Source organism: Tiliqua scincoides, chromosome 3, assembly GCF_035046505.1.
Source record: "Tiliqua scincoides isolate rTilSci1 chromosome 3, rTilSci1.hap2, whole genome shotgun sequence".
Classification (NCBI taxonomy): Eukaryota; Metazoa; Chordata; class Lepidosauria; order Squamata; family Scincidae; genus Tiliqua; species Tiliqua scincoides.
Window position 1 is genome coordinate 86,364,418 of NC_089823.1, and position 18,539 is coordinate 86,382,956.

At 42.8% G+C, this 18,539-nt stretch overlaps 1 protein-coding gene across 1 annotated transcript; it reads left to right on the plus strand.

Moving 5' to 3' along the window:
* Positions 1-3,117: 3,117 nt before the first annotated feature.
* CRLF2 (cytokine receptor like factor 2) lies at positions 3,118-17,727 on the plus strand. The gene is made up of 8 exons (XM_066621323.1): positions 3,118-3,214; positions 4,997-5,126; positions 7,541-7,701; positions 9,114-9,253; positions 9,694-9,853; positions 12,250-12,370; positions 15,283-15,367; positions 17,572-17,727. The coding sequence occupies exons 1-8, from the start codon at positions 3,118-3,120 to the stop codon at positions 17,725-17,727; spliced, it is 1,050 nt and encodes a 349-aa protein (XP_066477420.1).
* The last annotated feature ends 812 nt before the right edge of the window (positions 17,728-18,539 follow it).

Sequence of the window (18,539 nt, forward strand, 5' to 3'; positions counted from 1 at the left end):
GACTATTTAGTTCTGGTTTTCTAATGTAAATGAGGAGGAAAGGAAAATACTGGAGGGCCTTTTCTTAAAAAAAAAGGGGCGGTTGTGAAAATGTGAGTTACTGTATTTCATACTTTCTTCAATATCTCAGAAAGGTGCTAGAATGCAAATGTATTAAATGTGATGGGTAGATTAATCACAGCCCAATACTATGCTTCCCAAGAACTCAGGGCTACAGTGGTGCCACAATGGTGATCACTGTATCCTATGGAGCAGGGAAGCAGTGCCAGATCTCCTCAAGGTAAGGTAACAAATGCTCCCCTATCCTGTGTAACACTCAGGAAACCCCAATGGCTCTCCTTGGATCTGTACCCGCTATTGAGTGGGTGCAGAACCGAGGCGACCCGTGTTGGGTTTCCCTACCAGGAGGGGGGGGTTAGGATATGGTGGCAAAGCCTGCTGCCATCTCCGCCCCCATACTGGGCCTGTTTCTTCCATCCCCCTGTGCTGCAGCCTATAGGATTGTTCCCTCAGTCGGTTGATAATTAAGCAATTAATGTCCTAAAGCTATCATATTTTGCACTTTATGGCTGGTGGGGAGGGGGAAGTGTCATTCAATGACCGATTGCAGCAGGACTACTTCTGAGTATAGCTGACAAGGATCAAGTTGGATTGAGTCATCCTGGTAAGCCTTGCAGCTGCTGCACATGACCCTCTTGCAAGAGACTCTCTGGGCTGTCTCTCTGGGGTGAAGACAGACCGTTGCTGCCCCCTACCCCTGCTGATATAAGAGGACACCATTTTGGTGCCTGTCAGAACCCAATCTGAAAAAAGGAAGAACGCACAGTTACAAAGCTGTACGTAACTTTAAGCAATTTACTGCTTGTATGACTGAGAACGACTATACAAAAATCATGACAGCAAATAGAATCCTGTACGCAGCCACTCAACACACACACAGAAGAGGATGAGAATGAAGAGTTAACCTAACTATTGAATCTGGAACAGCAAGCAAAGAGAAAAGACTGGCAAGCTTGTAGGGAAGGGGAGGGAAAACAGATCCGGACGTTATTTGGCAGAGAAACATTTTCCCAAGGGACAAAGTGTGATTTTTTTTTTTTTAGAGACACAGCATAAGGCTGCAGTCCTGTGCACACTTCCATGAGCGTAAGTCCCATTGAACTCAATGCTTAGTTCTGAGTGGAGCTGCATAGGATTGTGCTGTAAGAGTTCTAGGAAGTAGAGGAAAGAAAGCCAGGGTCCTGCAGGGAATTGGTTGCCATCAGAAATGGAGAATGAAGTCCTCTGCCTATGGTTCAGGACCATAGTTTCCCCTGCCCCCGTCCATAATTGTCTCAGCAGAGTCAATCAAGGAGACAAGTCCAAAGGGAGCTTCTTACCAAACTTTCACTCCCTCTGAGTTTAGAAGTAGAAATTCAGTGTGATCTGACTTGTGTCATGGTGACCTGGTTGGTCTAAGCAGGTGGAGTTAATTTCACTCAGCTTTGTCCTTCAGGTTTCAAAGTACTGCAAAAACCAGGGTTTCAGGGGTGGGGATGTGGAAGTGTGGTGGTCTGTTGTGATTTTATTCCCTCCACCCAACAATCTACAGGTTTTGAGACTCTTCCTAAGGCTGGGTAGCTGAGACAGAGTAGGGATTCTGTTCTTGTACTGTCCACGCTGCTGCCCAACTGCTTGAGCTGACCAGGTGGTCTCAAAGGTGCTTTTGGAGTCTCCCAGGACCCTGATGTTGGGAGTCTTCAGCATGTACGCCATGGCCCTTCTAGTGGTGTCAGGATTTCATGGCTGTTTTGACAACCATTGGCACTGGTGTAGCTGGTCCCTCTGGCACTCGGAGCTGTGACTCAAGACATCACCCTCCTGGAAGTGCCTGACCTGGAAGTAATTGCAATGATGTGATGATGTGACTGCCAGTTATTACTGGGCACTCTTGGAGTGGTTGTACACAGCTCTGAATAGTCAACTGCTTTTCTCTGCTTGGAACAAAAGCAGTGGGCTACTCAGAGCAGTGCAAGTGGTTGTGAAGGGCAGATGCAGGAGAACCACCACAGTATCTTGTCTAGCACCCCTTCACAACACTTCACCCCCTCAGGCATATGGTACCCAGCTTCCTGTACCCCCCAGCCCCCCTTAGCTACTTTAGAGACCATGGACTGATTCAGGTTGTGTCTCATTCTGTGAATTGGACTGGGCATTTCCTAGCACTGGTTTTATCCACAGGACACATTTCTGATGTTCCCTTAACATCACTCTGTTTGCCATGGAAAGATAACTACCTGGTTTTCAGCAGCTTCTAAACTCTGTAGGGTGGGGAACGTTCCCCCCAAAGATGTATGGATCCAGGTGGATTCCTGATAGCTCTGAGGGATTTTTCTGTTACTTCTTCAGAGGATCTGGCTGATCTTTTGAGCAAGAAGGAGATGCTGGCTGCCAACTTGTTGAGGTGGCTGAGAGTGCTCGGCACACAGCCCACAACACGATAAAGTTAGGTAACACCTGCAAGTGTCTGACATGCTGCTTCATTGGAGGTGTGGCATGTGTTGCACAATGCTCTTGGCCCTGACGTTCAGTGAGCCTTCTTTTTGAACGAGCTGAGTCTGCATGAATGAGCTTCTCACTGTTGTACGCTAAAAGCAAATGGTTTGATTAGCTGCTGTACAGGAATTCGCTTCTTATCATTCTCGCCAGGGTATTTTTGCATCGTTTCTACATCATGACATCACCTGGATGGTTAAATTCCTTTGACAAATTATACGAGCCATCTCACTGTCCCAGTAGCCTTCCCCCCAATCACCAATTGGCAGCATGAGTGCTCACAGACTTTGCCCAACCTGTAATCATCCCATTGCTTCCTATGAGAAAAGCCATTGTATTTTACGTAGGTCATTTTCCAAGAATGTAACCCCTTCATAAATCAAGAGCTGCCGGTGCTTTATAAAATGGAAGCTTAGTGTATGCAGCTTTTAGGACCTGTGGGGATGTTTTATGCTGTTGCTACTGCAGAGGTTTCCTACAGTCATTTCCTCTAGATTTTTGGGGGTGATATAGAGTTATCAGGCAGTTTTAAGTTGGTTCTAGAGAAGTATTGTAGTGACTTACGTTGATAAGAACTTAAGCATGTCATTGCAGCAGACTCTCTTTCCAAGCATGGAATTGGGCATTCAAACCTATGTTTCCATCCTTCTGTGGAACTACTTGTTGGCTTGCGGACCATGTAAGTTGGAATTTGAACATATATAGATATTTTTAGCACAAATGCATGAGTAACAACTCAGCAATTATTTTACTTATTCCTTGTAAAATGTACAAAGACTTTGAAAGAAAATTAGGTCTCAGTTAATCTCTTGCTATGGCAATGGTTTTCAGGTACTACTTTAACTCTGAGTTCAGACTCTTCTCTGAAAATACAAATTGTGAAAAACACACACTGAGCATGGCTTTATAACATTAAATACCAGAGTTAATTTAATAATTTGAGCATAAAGAAGAGAAAACAAAACTGGAGTCTCTCAAGCAATGTAGTCTTTGTTACAACTTTCTGCACAGAATTCACTAGAAAAAATATGTTAGAATTTGATTTTGACATCGGAGACCTGTTAACCGAAAACAAGACTTTAGTAACTAGGAGTGCAATCCAGAAGTGCTCTTGGGCCAGCGCAAGACCCTTGTGCCGTCCTGAAGGCATCACAAAAGTGCTAGAAGGCATGTCTGGGCCACTGTGGGAGTTGGCAGGCCGATGCATAGAGGTGCATCCAGAGTCCGAATCTGGCCTCCTTAGCACCGATCCAAAGGTATGTTTGAGCTGGCAGCAGGCGACCGGCACAGGGGTCTGGGGAGGGCAGGAGAAGGGCATTCCAGGACTGTTCTGAGATGAAGAGGGCCGGCAGACTGGTGGGAAGGCTGGGCCCAGGATCTGGCACTTAGGCTGGACCCTAACCCTCCCTCCCATGCGGCCTGCCTTACACCGGGCCACTCAGATTTGTGCCACCTATTTAAGTGGTACAGATCTGAGTAGCCCCATGGGGCAGCTGCTGTGCAACACAGGGCAAGGGAAATGAATTCCCCTTACTCTGAGTTGCACTGCAGCCAATGCCAACCCTGCTCTGGGTACAGCGTAAGCCAGCTGGCCTGCCTGCTCCAGGGCATTTAGGATTGGCCTGTCGTAACATATAGTGCCTTTTTATGTGCTTGGAGTTTTTTAAATTTAAAATTTCTGTGCACAATTGTTGTTTATTGCTACATGGGAGGCAAAGTGCTGGAATTTGCAACCTTGGTTTGCTTTAAGTACTTCAAGAACTGTCTACTAATATGATGCCCATTTTCAGATATAGATATATGTCTGAACCAAATGAAGCTATGTTACAAAGCAAGCACGTTTACAGATTTGCTGTGTATAGCCTCGGTGTATATTTTCAGTGTGTTTTTTCCAGTGTAAAAAATGTCATGTGTTTCATGTGCTACAACTTGGAAAGAGTCATGATTCATTCATGATTCAATGAATGAATCATCTAAACTTGAGGTTCTTCAAGGAATAAGTTTTTTCTGAACGCAGGTTTTCTGAACGCAGGTTTCTCACCACACATGTATGTGCATCACTTAATTTCTCACCACTTATTTAATTACTCAGCAGTTGATTGCTGGCAGCTGCATGTGTGAATTGGTACCATCGAAAACTCCTCCTTTTCTAATCGTAGCTCTTTATACTGTCCAATATTCCATGCCTAAAGTTTCCCAGAGTTTTGGCAATGGCTTATTGCATGGCATAGACACTGCAGCTGGAAAAAGGAGCTTCTCAAACTCTGTGCCACTTCTTAAACCCACTTATTGCTTCCTCATTTTTGCTAGTACTCAATTTTGAATTCTGAAAACTTGTTTGTGTTTTACTAGTGAATTGTGTGGCAGTAAAACTCATGGATTTATGAAATCTAAATGGAATCAGGCTTATAGTCCTTTACTGTACACCTGTAATATTTTCTCTCTCATTGTAATTATTCAGGTTTGGAAGATTATAGCAAGGAGCGTGAACCTATAGAATACACAATAATCAATTTGAATGGCGAACAGATGGAGGTCTTGTGGGATGCTAGAAAGAATTTCCCAGACCTGAATGTGACAATGTTTTACAAGTAAGTACTAATAATTCCGCTTGTTTTGAGCTCCTTAGTTTGAATGTTGGGGAATCCATAAAAAGAGGAGTAGTATTCTAGTTGAATGCAGCCATGTTGCCTTTCCTTCCTTCCTTCCTTCCTTCCTTCCTTCCTTCCTTCCTTCCTTCCTTTCTCTCTCTCCAATTACTTTTTTTTATACACAAGGAATTAAAACAGAAACAGTGGCAACACTAGGGTTTGCATTATCTGGTGCAGGAGGCCAGCATGTCAGCCCCATGGTGGACCTCCTCTCAGGCAGTGGGCAGGGCAATGCCTTGGGCAGTGGGAGTGATGATGCTCAGTTACTGGATTTTTGGCTATCAATTTTGATAGACTAGAGATTTTTCAACACAGTTTGTTTCATGCATTCTGCACGAAAATACACATCAAACGATATATAATATCAAAGTATTATTTGAAAATACTAAGATTTAAAAAATTTGGCCAGTAATAGTGTCACCCCCTCCCCCAGTGCATATCACCCAGTGTGGCTTGTGTCCCCCGTACCTCCTAACAACACCACTGGATAGAGATCTGTCCAGAGTAGCCATCGACTGTCTTCCCTTGCTCTCAGAATGATAACACAGCTAAGAACATTGGTTTTGCTTCCTTTTGAGGGATGGAAATATTGACCATGGCATGCCACATAAAGACTAGACCAAACGTTTCTGTTTGTTATTGAGAATCCTGTATTCAGAATCAAAATTCAAAGACCAAAATCTGATCAAAGATCAAGATCTGATCAAGATCTGATCTGACCCAAGATCAAAACAGAGAAGTCTTTCTTGCTGCCATCCCCACCAGTCCTCATCATTCCACCCCCCAACGGCCAGACGGTCCCAGAGAGGCAAGTAAAATACTTTTTACTTAGCCCCAGTAGGATACCTGGTGACCAATGAATCTTCTTGGACCTGCATCAGCTGTTTAGCTGGCATAAGTCTGAGGACCTTAGGAGGTGGGTCTTGGCCAGGACAGGAGTATAGGATCCTGGTGTTTGCCATGGCTGCTGAGATCTGCCCCCAAACCATCCATCCTGCTTTGTACTCCATAAGAGTATAGAGGTTGAGTCTCATTATTTGCATGGGTTCCATTCCCAGAACTCACGTGGATGGAAAAAATCGCACTATAGCAAATTCTTTTTTTTTTTTTTTTAAAGTCCCTTTGCTCAAGTGATTTAAAAACAGCCTTGCTGACCTTTGATGTTAAGATAGAATCATTAAGAGGAGAATCCAACAATCAGTCTCTGTCCAGGTGCTTAGAAAGGATTCTCTTTCTTTCACTCATTCAGGGGGAAGGGAGGGGGTCGCTTGGAGAGAGATTGATTGATGGATTGTCAGCTGGCTGCCCTCTCTCTAACTATTGTAAAGGATTGTTTTCCTTTAATCTAAAGGGCCCTTCTCATCAGATAAAAATCTCTACAACAGTAAGAAAAGCATTTTAAAGGGGTACATTTTTCCCCTTCTCCAGGGATCAGCACATTCCTTCTCATTTGCAGTGGCCATTCGTGTTGAGTCAAATCCGTGTATTAAAAAATCTGTGTATAACAAGGTTGGACCTGTATGTCTTACTGGAGAAGCAAAAAAAAAAAAAAAAAAAAAAAAATGTAACATGCCATTGTAGGACTAGGAATGAGGTGATGGACAAAATCTATACTAGCATCACACCTGCCTCTGCAACTTCCATGCACAGTGGGTACATCGTGTGAGTTTGAAGAGCAACAGATGCAGATCTGACAGGGGTGGGGGGAGGACTCCTACAGATGCACTCTAATCATGGGGAGGTAATCTGCACAGCCAAAAAAAAAAAAATAGTAATATTAGCTCATTTGAGTCAGAGCAATACAATAGCAAGCAGGGGATTTCCTCATTTTTAACTTATAAAATCCCCAAGGAATTTTTCAGATCTTCAGTCAATTTTTTCATACTTATATCTTGCAAATTAAAAAAAATGTTCTCTTCTTAGAAAAGCAGTTATTGGGAGACTTTCAAATCCTGAAAGATCAACCAAAATAGAATTAGAAAGTAAAGGCATTGATTCATGGATATTTTCAACAAAATTCAAGAAAAGGGGGGAAAAACACCAAAGAGCTCACTTTTTAAATGTGTTGAAAACAGAGGCTAGTAATACTTGAACTACGTACTCTACAACTGTATGTTGCTGCTAAATATAGTAATAAATGTAAATATACATTTTAGTTTTAAATGTGTTGCTGTGTATTTCTAAAGCGATGTCACATGTTCCCCTTTGTACAGGGAACTATGCAGAACTTAAATTTCCTCTCATGTGTTCAGGGATGGATTTAGATCATCCCCTTCAAAGCATACCCAAGTACCCCAGTTCTACTGCTTCATTATTTAGGATCACTATTCAGTATATCACTTTTTCCATTCCAGATTTTCTGAAGAATTTAAGGAGTGTCCTCAATATATAGTTGATCAAGGAAGCAATACTGGATGTCTCTTTAAAACGGAAGGGGATCATTTTACCGTTTCCATCAGGGATGCAAATGGGAGCAAAGTGCTTTACTATGATGAACAAAGAAGCAAACAGTTCTGTGAGTGAGAATATTTTATCCTGCTTAATGTGCCATTAATAGCTTTCATGACCCTTCATCTGATATTAGCTTAGTTTAGCTTAGTGCAGCTCTCAGTGCCTGGCTTTATCATTTATCACCAAAAGGTGGAATGGAAACACGTGCTCTCACAAGTTCTCAACATTTTCTTATGAGAATTTTGAGAGCAGAGAATGCCAGGTTTCTCATACTTAAAGGTTTGCCAGTTAGTGGGCACCTGCGCTGATTTGGACAATGCCACCTGACAGTCATCCAGATCTGCAATGTGCATACACATTTTGCATGCCCCACCCTCTTATGTGCCGTCTTACCATCACATAATCATGTGACTGGGAGAAAGGAAATCCCAACCTCCTGCCACATATTATTTAAAATAATATTTTAAAAACACTGCAACTTTAAAATACTATTGTGTGGGTCAGAGGTGCATTTGTGCAGCCAGTGGGTGGCATCCAGAAAAATACTTCTTCATTCTCAAATGGAGTTTTCTTTCACCAAGGTAACTTGAACAAGAAACATTACTCTGGATGCCACCCTCTGAATACAGCAATTTCATAGTTCTGCTGTGCAAGGCTCTAGACTCGGGTGAACAATTTAAAATGGCAGCCCCTCCTGGGTGTCTCCCACAGCTTTCAATGAGGATACTGTGCTCTGGGCATGTGTTGTGTCACCAGCTGCTGAGGTGGTGCTTGGTGGTTTATGATTAAAACATAATAATAATAATAATAATAATAATAATAATAATAATAATAATAATAATAATAATTAATAATAACAACAACTAGGTATTTATATACCACCTTTCTGGTCATCGGATTACTCCTCTGACTTTATTCAAGGCGGTTTACATAGGCAGGCGTTTCAAATCCCTCAAGTGGATTTTTACAATCATAGAGGTTCTCTCTTTCAAGAACTAACAACATTTCAGAATGGATCTTCCTGGTTTGGTCTCACTTCTGGCCTCCAGTTCTCCCACGCAGGCTGACAAGCAGCTCCATCTCCATGGAGGGCAGCCAAGACGCTTCTTGCTCACACCAAGAGCAGGTGGAATCACTCAGTTGGGCTTGTCAGCTGCTTCAAGTTCTCGCCATTCTCAGCTGTTCAGGGAGCTGCCGGTTTCCTTGAACTGGCGACCTTCTGATGTTATCTTCGGGCTAATGGAGGCTCTACCCTCTAGACCAGACCTCCTGCCCAGTAATACATCTGTTCCGATGCATGAGTAGGTAATACTGCACTGTACAAGAGAAGTGACCACCTTGAAATGCAGAATGATTAAACGATGTGTTCTGGTTAAAAAAAAAAAAATAAGGCACATTCTGAGAAAAACAAGCAATTAGAATGAGCCGGCTTGCAACTGACAAGTGAGCTGATGGTGTTGATTTTATCTTCTTCAGTTAAACCCAACCCACCTGAAAATATAACATTCCAATGGGCAGATGACACTGTAATGGCACAGTCCAGCCCACCTAAACTTCCCTCGTCCAAGTTTGATCTTGTACTTGAGTATAAAAGCAACTTTGACAGCGGATGGCAGGTGGGTAGATTTTTCAATTTTCTGTTGCACAGGGAAAAAATGGAGATGGAAAGGGACTTTTTCATAGTACAGAGATAAATGGGTTTTCTTCATAGATTTTCCATTGTGTTTCACGTTAGCATACTGTTGCTGCCTTGCTGCCTTGAGACAGTGGAGATGGTCCTGAGCTAGATGGATCAAGGGTCACTCCAGATAAGGCAGTTTTCTAAATTCATAGATAAATATTGTAAATCCAAGGAGTACAAACGCTTTTGGTATTTACAAGTTGCAACAATATTTATATACTGCTTTTCAATGAAAAGTTCACAAAATGGTTTACAAAGAAGGAGATTGTTATTCTATTATGTTATTCTATTTATACTGTACCCTATTAGAATAACCTTGGAGAGGAAGAATAGACTTGAACAAAATTATTTATCATGGATGTTCCTACCATTCAGGAAAGGAAAAGCCCTTGTTGCAAGATTACAGTCCTAGGGTTTGATTCAGAGAAATGCTACGTCTTTCGATTCAGGCTGAAAATGAAGAAAGGTTGCAATCCTACTTGTTATGCCAGTGAATGGGGACGAGAAATGCATTGGAAGAATGGCAGTTCTGTGGGTAAAAAATGTTTTTATTGTTGTGTATATTAAATGTGCATTATTATTAATAACAATGAAAATAATCACATTGCAAAAAATAAAAAATAAGATAATATGCAAGAAAAGCAAAAAGACTAGGTAAAACCAAATACACATTGCATCTACCAAGAAAAGAGGAAAAAAAAGAAAAGGAACTGTAAAGAGCAAGAACATTGACAATAACAATTCCATGCATTCCTCTCTCTCTCTCTCTCTCTCTCTCTCTCTCTCTCTCTCTCTCTCTCTCTCTCGCTGTGTGTACACACACACACACACACACACACACACACACACACACACACACACATATATATAAAGAAGAAGAACTGGCTATTTTGCAATATTCCTAGAACCAACAGAAGAAAGGAACAAACCTGAGCATAATTCATAAAATATTCAACAAAGCCTGTGTTACATTTTTTCAGCTTTGTTCTTTTTCAGTGAAGTCACATATAAACATTTTTGAAAATGTACCTAGTATTTTCCCTTTCCAGAATCATTTAAAATATAGAATGGCAAGAATGGGGACAGCGATTCATTTTATTGCCTCGAGGGCTGGGGGATGGGAGGAGGGCTTGGACTGGTATGTTCATCCCTGGCTTGGAGTTTGCCCCTGTCACTGCTACCAACAAGTCTTCCCTTTCAATTCTATCACTGTCTTTTCTTGTCCAGATTGTACCTAGCAGCACACTTGCATCTAGTGGCAAGTTCTTTCTGAAGGCTCTGCACGAGACCTCTTACCCTGGCACCTAGTACACACCAGCAGCACCCCAGGCACCCAGGAGTCTGGAAAACATAATTCTCACACAGAGGTTATCAGACCAACCTTGCTGTTCTCCCACTATTATGGCTCCAAATAAGTTTGAGGATGGGGAAGGAGGTGTTCATTTGTTTAGGAGAGGAATTATTTCTCAGTAGTGGAGCACATGATTTCCACGCAGAAGGTCTCAGGTTTAATCCTTGGTATCTGTCAGTATGACTGGGGCAAAGATTCCTGCCTGGAACTCTGCTGAGAGCCGCAATCAGTCAGTGTAGACAGTCCTCAGTTAGATAGACCTGTGGTGTAATAATATGAATCTGTTTAAGGCAGCTTTGTGGGTTCCCCTGAATCCCACTGTGCTCCCAATAACATCCTCAGGAACACAAAGGGGCTTCCAAATTCTCAACCCATCCTTTAAAAAAACAAAACACTGGTCTACAAAATAAAACATTTTTTTTAGCACACAAGAAAAACGGTCCAATCTTAACAGTACTTTTTTATGCTGAATTCAAATATGTTACTAGTTCTTCCTCTAACATACAGTGAGTTTTAGTGACACACAGGTTGAATCTGAAAAAACTGCCTATTTACATACATTTATAACACTATTCATATCACAAAAAAGTGACCGTTGATTATTTTCTTCTGAATTGATTTCTTTGTAGAGCGTATACCCTGCCTTTCTCCCGTACTCAAGACAGATTACAGAATAAAAACCGATACAAATTAAATTTAAAACAATACTAAAAATGTAAACATAAACAGCCAAATCCTAACCTGTGCCAGTACAGCCAGGTTACATGGCTTGTGCTGTTTCCAGCGCAGGTTGGGAGGCAGCTGGAGGTCACCTCAGGAAAAGGGGATATTTTTCTCCATAACCCATGTCAAGCCTTAGCCTGCCCTATGGGGCTGCTCTGATCTGTGCCTGCTATTGAGCTAGCGCAAATCCGAGTAGCCTGTGTAAGGCTGCCAGGCCCAGGAGTGGGGATTAGAGCACCTTCATGGTTCCGTGTGCTAAAAATTGTGTTGAGCTGTGAAATCCAAATCATTTACTGACTTGTTTAATGTTGCCAAGCTCAGCTGCAAATTTAGCTGAGGACCACAAATCCACCTATCCCCACACCGACCCATGTGGGGAGTCTTCCCAACTGCTATAGCTGTGAGGGGAATTAATAACTACAGGGGTTTTTGTTTTGAGTGGCATCCCTGGGGTCTAGCCCATAGTTGGGAAAAGGAGCAGAATATATTTCAGATGTGCTGTGGTACATTTTGTCTCAAGCCAAAGTTTACCATTATTTTTCCTTTCTGTGCATTTCTTATCAGGCACCAACATCAGGTCTGTGATGGTTTGGTTTTGACACATTGCCCACATCTAGTATAGAGGGGTTTTCTGTTAGAATCAAGAAGGTTAGTTATGAACAACAGTATAAGCAATCTGCTTTTCAACCAGTCAGTAAAATGAGTAACCACATACCAGAATGTGTGACAGCTAAACCATTCTTCTGTTTCACACCAACATAAGGGTGCTTCCAGGGAAATATGCTTTTAAAAAAATGTTGTTGCTTTTCAATACGTTAGACTTTCTTTCAACCTATTGTTTGTATGGTTACTCCAAGAATCCTGTGCTACGGAGGTCCCCAAAGAACATGAGTCGAACACTATAATCCTTCTAGTGACAGTGATGGCTGTATTTCTGGTAACATTTACCCTTCTGGTATGTGTTTGCAGCTTGGAAAGGTAAGTACTGACTTCTACCACTCTTTATCAACAATTACCAAAGTGTCCATCATTACAATTGGCAGAATACTTATGGAGGGAAGCAGAGATTGGAAGCTGTCAGGGGTTGGTCAAGTCTAGCACTGGCTAAGGGAGAGTGGCGTCACTAGGGTTTGAATCACCTGGTGAAGTAGGCCAGTTCACTACCCCCATGATGAGCCTCCTCCCATGCAGTGGGCAGGGCAATGCCCCAGGTGATGGTGCCCCAGGCGTGGTGATGTACCATTGTCCCACTCCGCTAGTTTTTTTTGGATATAACTTTTGATAGAATAGAGATATTTCAACACAGTTTGTTTGATTACATTCCTCATGAAATTTGTGCATAGAATGATTTATAACATGATGGTGTTATTCGAAAATACCAAGGTTTAAAAAATTTTGGCAAGTAGTGGTGGTGTCACCCCCCCATGCGCATCACCCAGTGGGACCTGCACCCCCGCAACCCCTTAGTGATGCCACTGCTGAGGGATTAATCTCATCAGAGGACTCACTCAGTCCTACCAACGTCTGGATGCTCAGAAGCTGTGACAGTGGCACTGCCCAGTATGCCATCAGGAGTGGGTGACAGGCACCATGGGGGGGGGCTGTGCAGGGGCTTGCCTGTGCATGCACTGGAGAAAAGATCTATATATTGTGCGAACCCACTGCAGTGAGATGTATAGTCTGAGAGAGATGCATCGTACCTCTCCTAAGAGGACTCTGATGGCAATGAATAGGCTGATCTTCAAGTGCAACACTTCATGTTTTTCTGTAAGAGTGAATGGCAGCCATACCCCTTTTATAGGAATGCATAAAGTGTTCCTTGGGCCTGAAATGGTGTCCCAAATTATGGCCTGCTTTCAACTGAATGAATGTTGGGAACTGGCTGGATGGAAATGTGCTGTGAGCAGAGATGAAACTCTATGGGGTTTATATATAAATGATTTAGAGCACAATCCTATCCTGCGCTGGAACAGGCAAGCCAAGAGGCTTGCGCTGTATCCAGCTCAGAATAGGGGACAAAAGCAACTCAGCCAGAGGCAGCAGAAAATATTTCCCCTTACCTCTGGGTAACAGCCTCTGGCCCCTATGGGACTCCTTGGACTTGCGCCTCTTGAGGTGGCACGAGTCAGAGGAGAGCGGAGTGGCTTGAAGCCACTCCGTTCAGTCTGAGAACGGGGGTTGGGATCCGTCATAACTGCTGGATCCCAGCTCTGCCTCCCGCTGCCCACCCGCCCTCCCCCACCCAGGAGTACCTTCCTCCTCCCTGCTTACCTGTGTTCCTTGTGTTGGCCCAGCCAGGCCAACACAACCCACGTGGAGGAAGCTGGCGCAGAGGCTTGTGTCGGCCTCCGCAGGCCGGTGTTTTTCTGAGCGCTGGCCCAGCTTCCTCCTGAGGGGGCGCAAAGGTGCCTTATGGCATGTTTGCGACCCTCCTGGACTGCTGCAAGGGACTTGTGCCAGCCCAAGTCAAGGGCTGGATTGTGCCTTAAGTATATAAACCATTCGAAGCTCAGATTTGGACTTTCAAAATCAGTTTCTAAATTGTGAGAATACTGTCAAGTTCATGCGTATTACCTGATGATGTGATCAGATTGTGGCAGACATTCATTCACAAGATAGAAAAGATTTGATCACTTGAGAAGTTGGTGGCCTAGGTCATGGTGAACATGAACTGCCAAGTCTGACCCCCTCCCAAGTCCGTAAGAGAAGTTGAATGGCTGGTTGTACCAACCACTCTTAAAAAGCCTAGCCTTGGAGTTTAATCCCTAATTCTCACAACTTCACATGTTCTCCCTCATCAGCTCAAATATATGATTCCCCAACTGATGGGCATCCCAGTCCTGAGCTGCTGGGCGTGTAGGGCTGCCACGGTGCTAAAAGTGGCTGCAGCAGCATCCTTAGTGCAACTGGGCAGCCGCTGGTGGCTCCTTGGGGGGTGGGGGCATTCGTTCCCTTCCCTCGGATAAGGGGAATAGCCCCACAATGGGGCTACCTAATTCTGCGGCGGCAGAATCAAGGAGTCCTGCATTGGGCCACGCAGCCCAACACGGGGCTCTGGATTTGGCAGAGCTCAGCTCCGCCTGTCCCACCCAACTCCCTTCCCCACCATGCCTTCCCACACCCTCCATGCACCCCAGATCACCTGCTTTCTGCCTCTTCTCATGCCCTGACTTACCTCTCTGCCGCCAGGTGCTTCGCACAGAGCACCTTGTGGCAGATTGCTGGCCTCTGACTGGCACGGGCTCGTGCTGGGCCAGCTCCAGTGCTGGGACAGTGCTAACCCCCACAAACTTGCCTTACGGCATGTTTGCAACATTGTGTGCCGGCGATGAACTGGCACACACCACGTAGGATTGGGCCCTCCATCACATTAATGTTTAGAATAAACTCTTTCAAAATGATGAAACATTAGTAGAAGTAGTTTTTTGTTGTTGTTAAAAACACATAAAAACAAAACCCCATATTTTGTGTTTAAAATATCTGAATGAAAACACAAAACACTGAATTTTGGTATTTAAGATATTTTCCAGAAATTAAAATAGATTACTTTTCCACTTACTGTGGCTGCATCTGCTGACATTCTGTCACCTACATTTAAAGTGTTTAAAATTAATAAAAATGAATACTTAGTATAAAAACACATAACACCTTTCTGCCTTTTTCATTTTTTCAGATCACAAAATCTGTAAAAATAAAGTCATATTCAAACACCCCTAAACATTGCACATGATTGTACAGCATAAAACTCTTGTTTCTGTTTGTAAAAGTTGAATTTTTTTTAATTGTAAGGCTTTCATTTCATTTCAACTCTTTCCTTTAAATCTTAATATCTTTGAGTACAGTATTTTTCTTCTTTTTTAACAAGCATTTGTCCACTCAAATCTCTGCAGAATTAGGAAAACTGTAATGCCTACTATACCTGACCCCAAACACCTGTATTCTGAACTGTTCAGTGACCACAATGGGAACTTCCAGGTAAGATATCAAAGATTTTCTGGAGGGTTTTCCCCCACCCCCGCCAATCTCCAGTGTTTTGATTTTCTTTTTCTCACACTGATAAGGTGATTCATCTGAAATGTATATGCTTTATTTTGTGTTCAATGACACACTGACAGTGGTTTATGATACCCTCCACCTGCCGAGATTCTGCTGATTTTGAGACAAAGGCGAATCCTGGAATATGGGCATATCTTGTTGCAACAAACAAACCTCAACTTTTAAAGTTATTTTGATATTTTGTGTGTTTTACAAATCAGCACCATACATTTCTGTTTGATTGTTTACATTCTAGATAGAGCTCCCAAAGGCAGGGGACCTCTATATCACTTGTGAACGTATCTTGCTTCAAGATACCTTTCCTGTTTGCTCAGCTATGTGTCAATCTCCTAGTGCAGAAAATGACTGATTTAAATTAGGATTAAGCTGATGTACATCTCCTGTGGCAGTGAGAACATCAGTGTACCTCCTGCTAAATGGGCACTATACTTTTTAATAGTTGCAGGTCCTTTATATTTAGCAGGGGGAGAGCAGACTTTTCAAAAACCTTTCATGGTTTTTATTTATTTGTCACGGCACAGTAGAGGGCCGTGGCACATGATTTGAGAATTACTAACCTAGAAAGTAGTAGCTTCATTAAAATAAGACCCAGAATGTAATCTAGAGAATATCAGAGGACCAAAGACAGAAGTATGTTATAACTGGGGAAGGCTATGTATCTGTAAAATTCAGCATGTTTTCATTTTAAAATGTTTAGAATCAGGAAGCAAGAAAGAATCGGGGCTCCCTTTTCTGAGTATTTTAAAGGATATGTGTAAATTGCACATTTAAAAGTGAATATGTGCACCCTTTAAATCTGGCTAGAAGTATACATGATTTACTTGGGTATCCATACACAAGTATAGAAGATAACGTGAAAAATGAGCTCTAATTCACACAGCAACTAATAAGATTTATGACCAGACTTATCCCATGCTGGTGTGCAGAATTTAGGGCCACCAATGCAGCTTCTGCTATATCCTGTGCACCAGCAGGGGATCAGGCCAACCAGAAAAAGTAAGTAAAGAAAAAAATTACTTACCTTTCTGGCCACTGACTGGTCCCCTGTGGGCCTATTCAGATCTACACCAGCTCTTTTGCTGGCATAGATCTGTTCCACTGCAGGGGGCATGTCAGTTGGGGTTGGGGGTTCCAGATCTGGTGGATGTAACTTCTGCTGAGATCCACCCCATCTCGCCCACAATCCTTCCCCATCCTGGCCTGATCCCCACCCCAATCCACTTCCACTGCCAGTAATACTGTATTAGTCTGTGTTGCACCCAGTCTCTGGCATGTGGCTATCTGGCCTTTGCACCAGTGGCAGTGCTCCTTGGACCTTTGGAGAGGCTGCCGTGATGGCAGACTGTGAGTATGCTGTCGGATCTCAAGATCTGCCAGTATGGATAGAATTGGGCTGTTAAAAGCTGATCTGTTTGCTTAAAGCAGTACGGTGACATGACCCATGTGATTCAACATGTCATGCTGAATTTCTATAATGTGAAGGAGGAGAGAGAGAGGCATTTAAGATACAGCATACCTGGGTGGAAAGGTGGGGTGGGGGTGGGGCTAAACCTTCCACTTCTCCCTTTCTTTTTGGTATGGATACCACAATCTGTACTCACGATTGTCTCCTTTCTATCTATTTTTTTCCCTGGTGGGCCTCCCAAGACCAGGAGTAACTTACCAGAACAATAATGACTAGAGAGAAGTAGTTTTGTGGTGGTGTGGAGGAGGTGAGAGAAGAAGGTTCAGCATCCCTTGTGGTCATTTCACACTTTAAATAAACTCCACACCTTCATATCCACTTTATAGAAAGTTGGTATAACCCACACACTGGGCATCCTTTCTTCAGATTCTGAGCCCTTTGGAGACAGGGAACCATTTATTATGTGAATGGCTTTGTGAAATACTTTTTGTTGGAAAGTGGTGTATAAATAACAGCAACAGTACTACTGTCATTATGCCTAATTTGATCTCAGGTTCTGTTGCTTTCAAAGGGACACTTTTTCCTGGATTTCTCTTCAAGTTCAAAACTGTGGCTTTTTTTCTGTATAACTTGCTAGATCGACATGTCTCAAAGGAAGAGCTGCTGCATAAAAAGTGCATTTAGCCAACATGGCAATGTCCACATTTCAATTTTTTAGGACTGGATTCACAAAACTGAAAATGTGTTAGTTGAAACAAAGGTGGAAAATGGAGAAGAAGAATGTATTGTGGAAGAGAACATCCAGGGACCCACAGTAGAAAACACAGATAATGTTTGTGGAAGTGCTACACATGAACTGAGAATGGAGCGCTAGTGAGAGTTTATATATGAAATCCTCTTTTCTACTTCCAAGCCATGTTTAATTGTTTGAAGGTCTAAACTTATGTACTGAAGATAGACACACCATGTTATAACATTTTGTGCTGCATTTCGAGTTGGTGTTTCAGCAAACGCTATGAGATCTAGATTAGCTGTGAAGTTGATATGCTGTCACGCTTAGAGGAAAGATATACAAGATAAAGATGCATAGCTTATGAAACTCAGTGCACTGTCAGCATCATTAAGTATTAGATTATAGTAGCAGCAGTAGCTTGTTTCCTGAACGTTCAATGAACTATTTGAGAAGCATAACTGTTCATATGCATAATCAGGGACAACGGCATTGTCATATGATGAATGAGCAATGCAAACCTTCTCTTTTCACCCACATAGATAAACTTCTTGTGAACGAGACCCTCTATAGGGAGGTCTAGTATTGAAGAGTGAGAATTCCATGAGGTGCTTATAAGGAGTGCTCACAAAGAGGACCCCACTCAGACTGGTGGCTATCTATGTAGCTGAGGGAGGGGCTTGCACTGCTTCTTCATCCTGCTATCTACTCTGACTCAATAGGTGAACGGAAGGATAAGTGTTTTCTCAACATATGTTGACTTTGTAATCATCTTGTGGTAGGAATTGAGAAGAAACCAGTTGTTTGAAGGTATCCAATGCGTGACAGACTCCACAATCTATACTGGTCGGACAACTGAAGCAACAGAAGATCATTTCTTTGATTACACCCAACCCCATTGCTCAGTCTGACTCATATGTTCATTCCCATTGGCTCCCCACCATGCTCTCCTGGCC

Bases quoted from the DNA above. Each gene is read 5' to 3' on its own strand.
- CRLF2 (XM_066621323.1), top strand. From the start codon at position 3,118: ATGTCATTGCAGCAGACTCTCTTTCCAAGCATGGAATTGGGCATTCAA. The intron at 7,702-9,113 runs GTGAGTGAGAAT...TATCTTCTTCAG, and splicing joins ACAAAGAAGCAAACAGTTCT to TTAAACCCAACCCACCTGAA. The intron at 9,854-12,249 runs GTAAAAAATGTT...GGTTACTCCAAG, and splicing joins GAAGAATGGCAGTTCTGTGG to AATCCTGTGCTACGGAGGTC.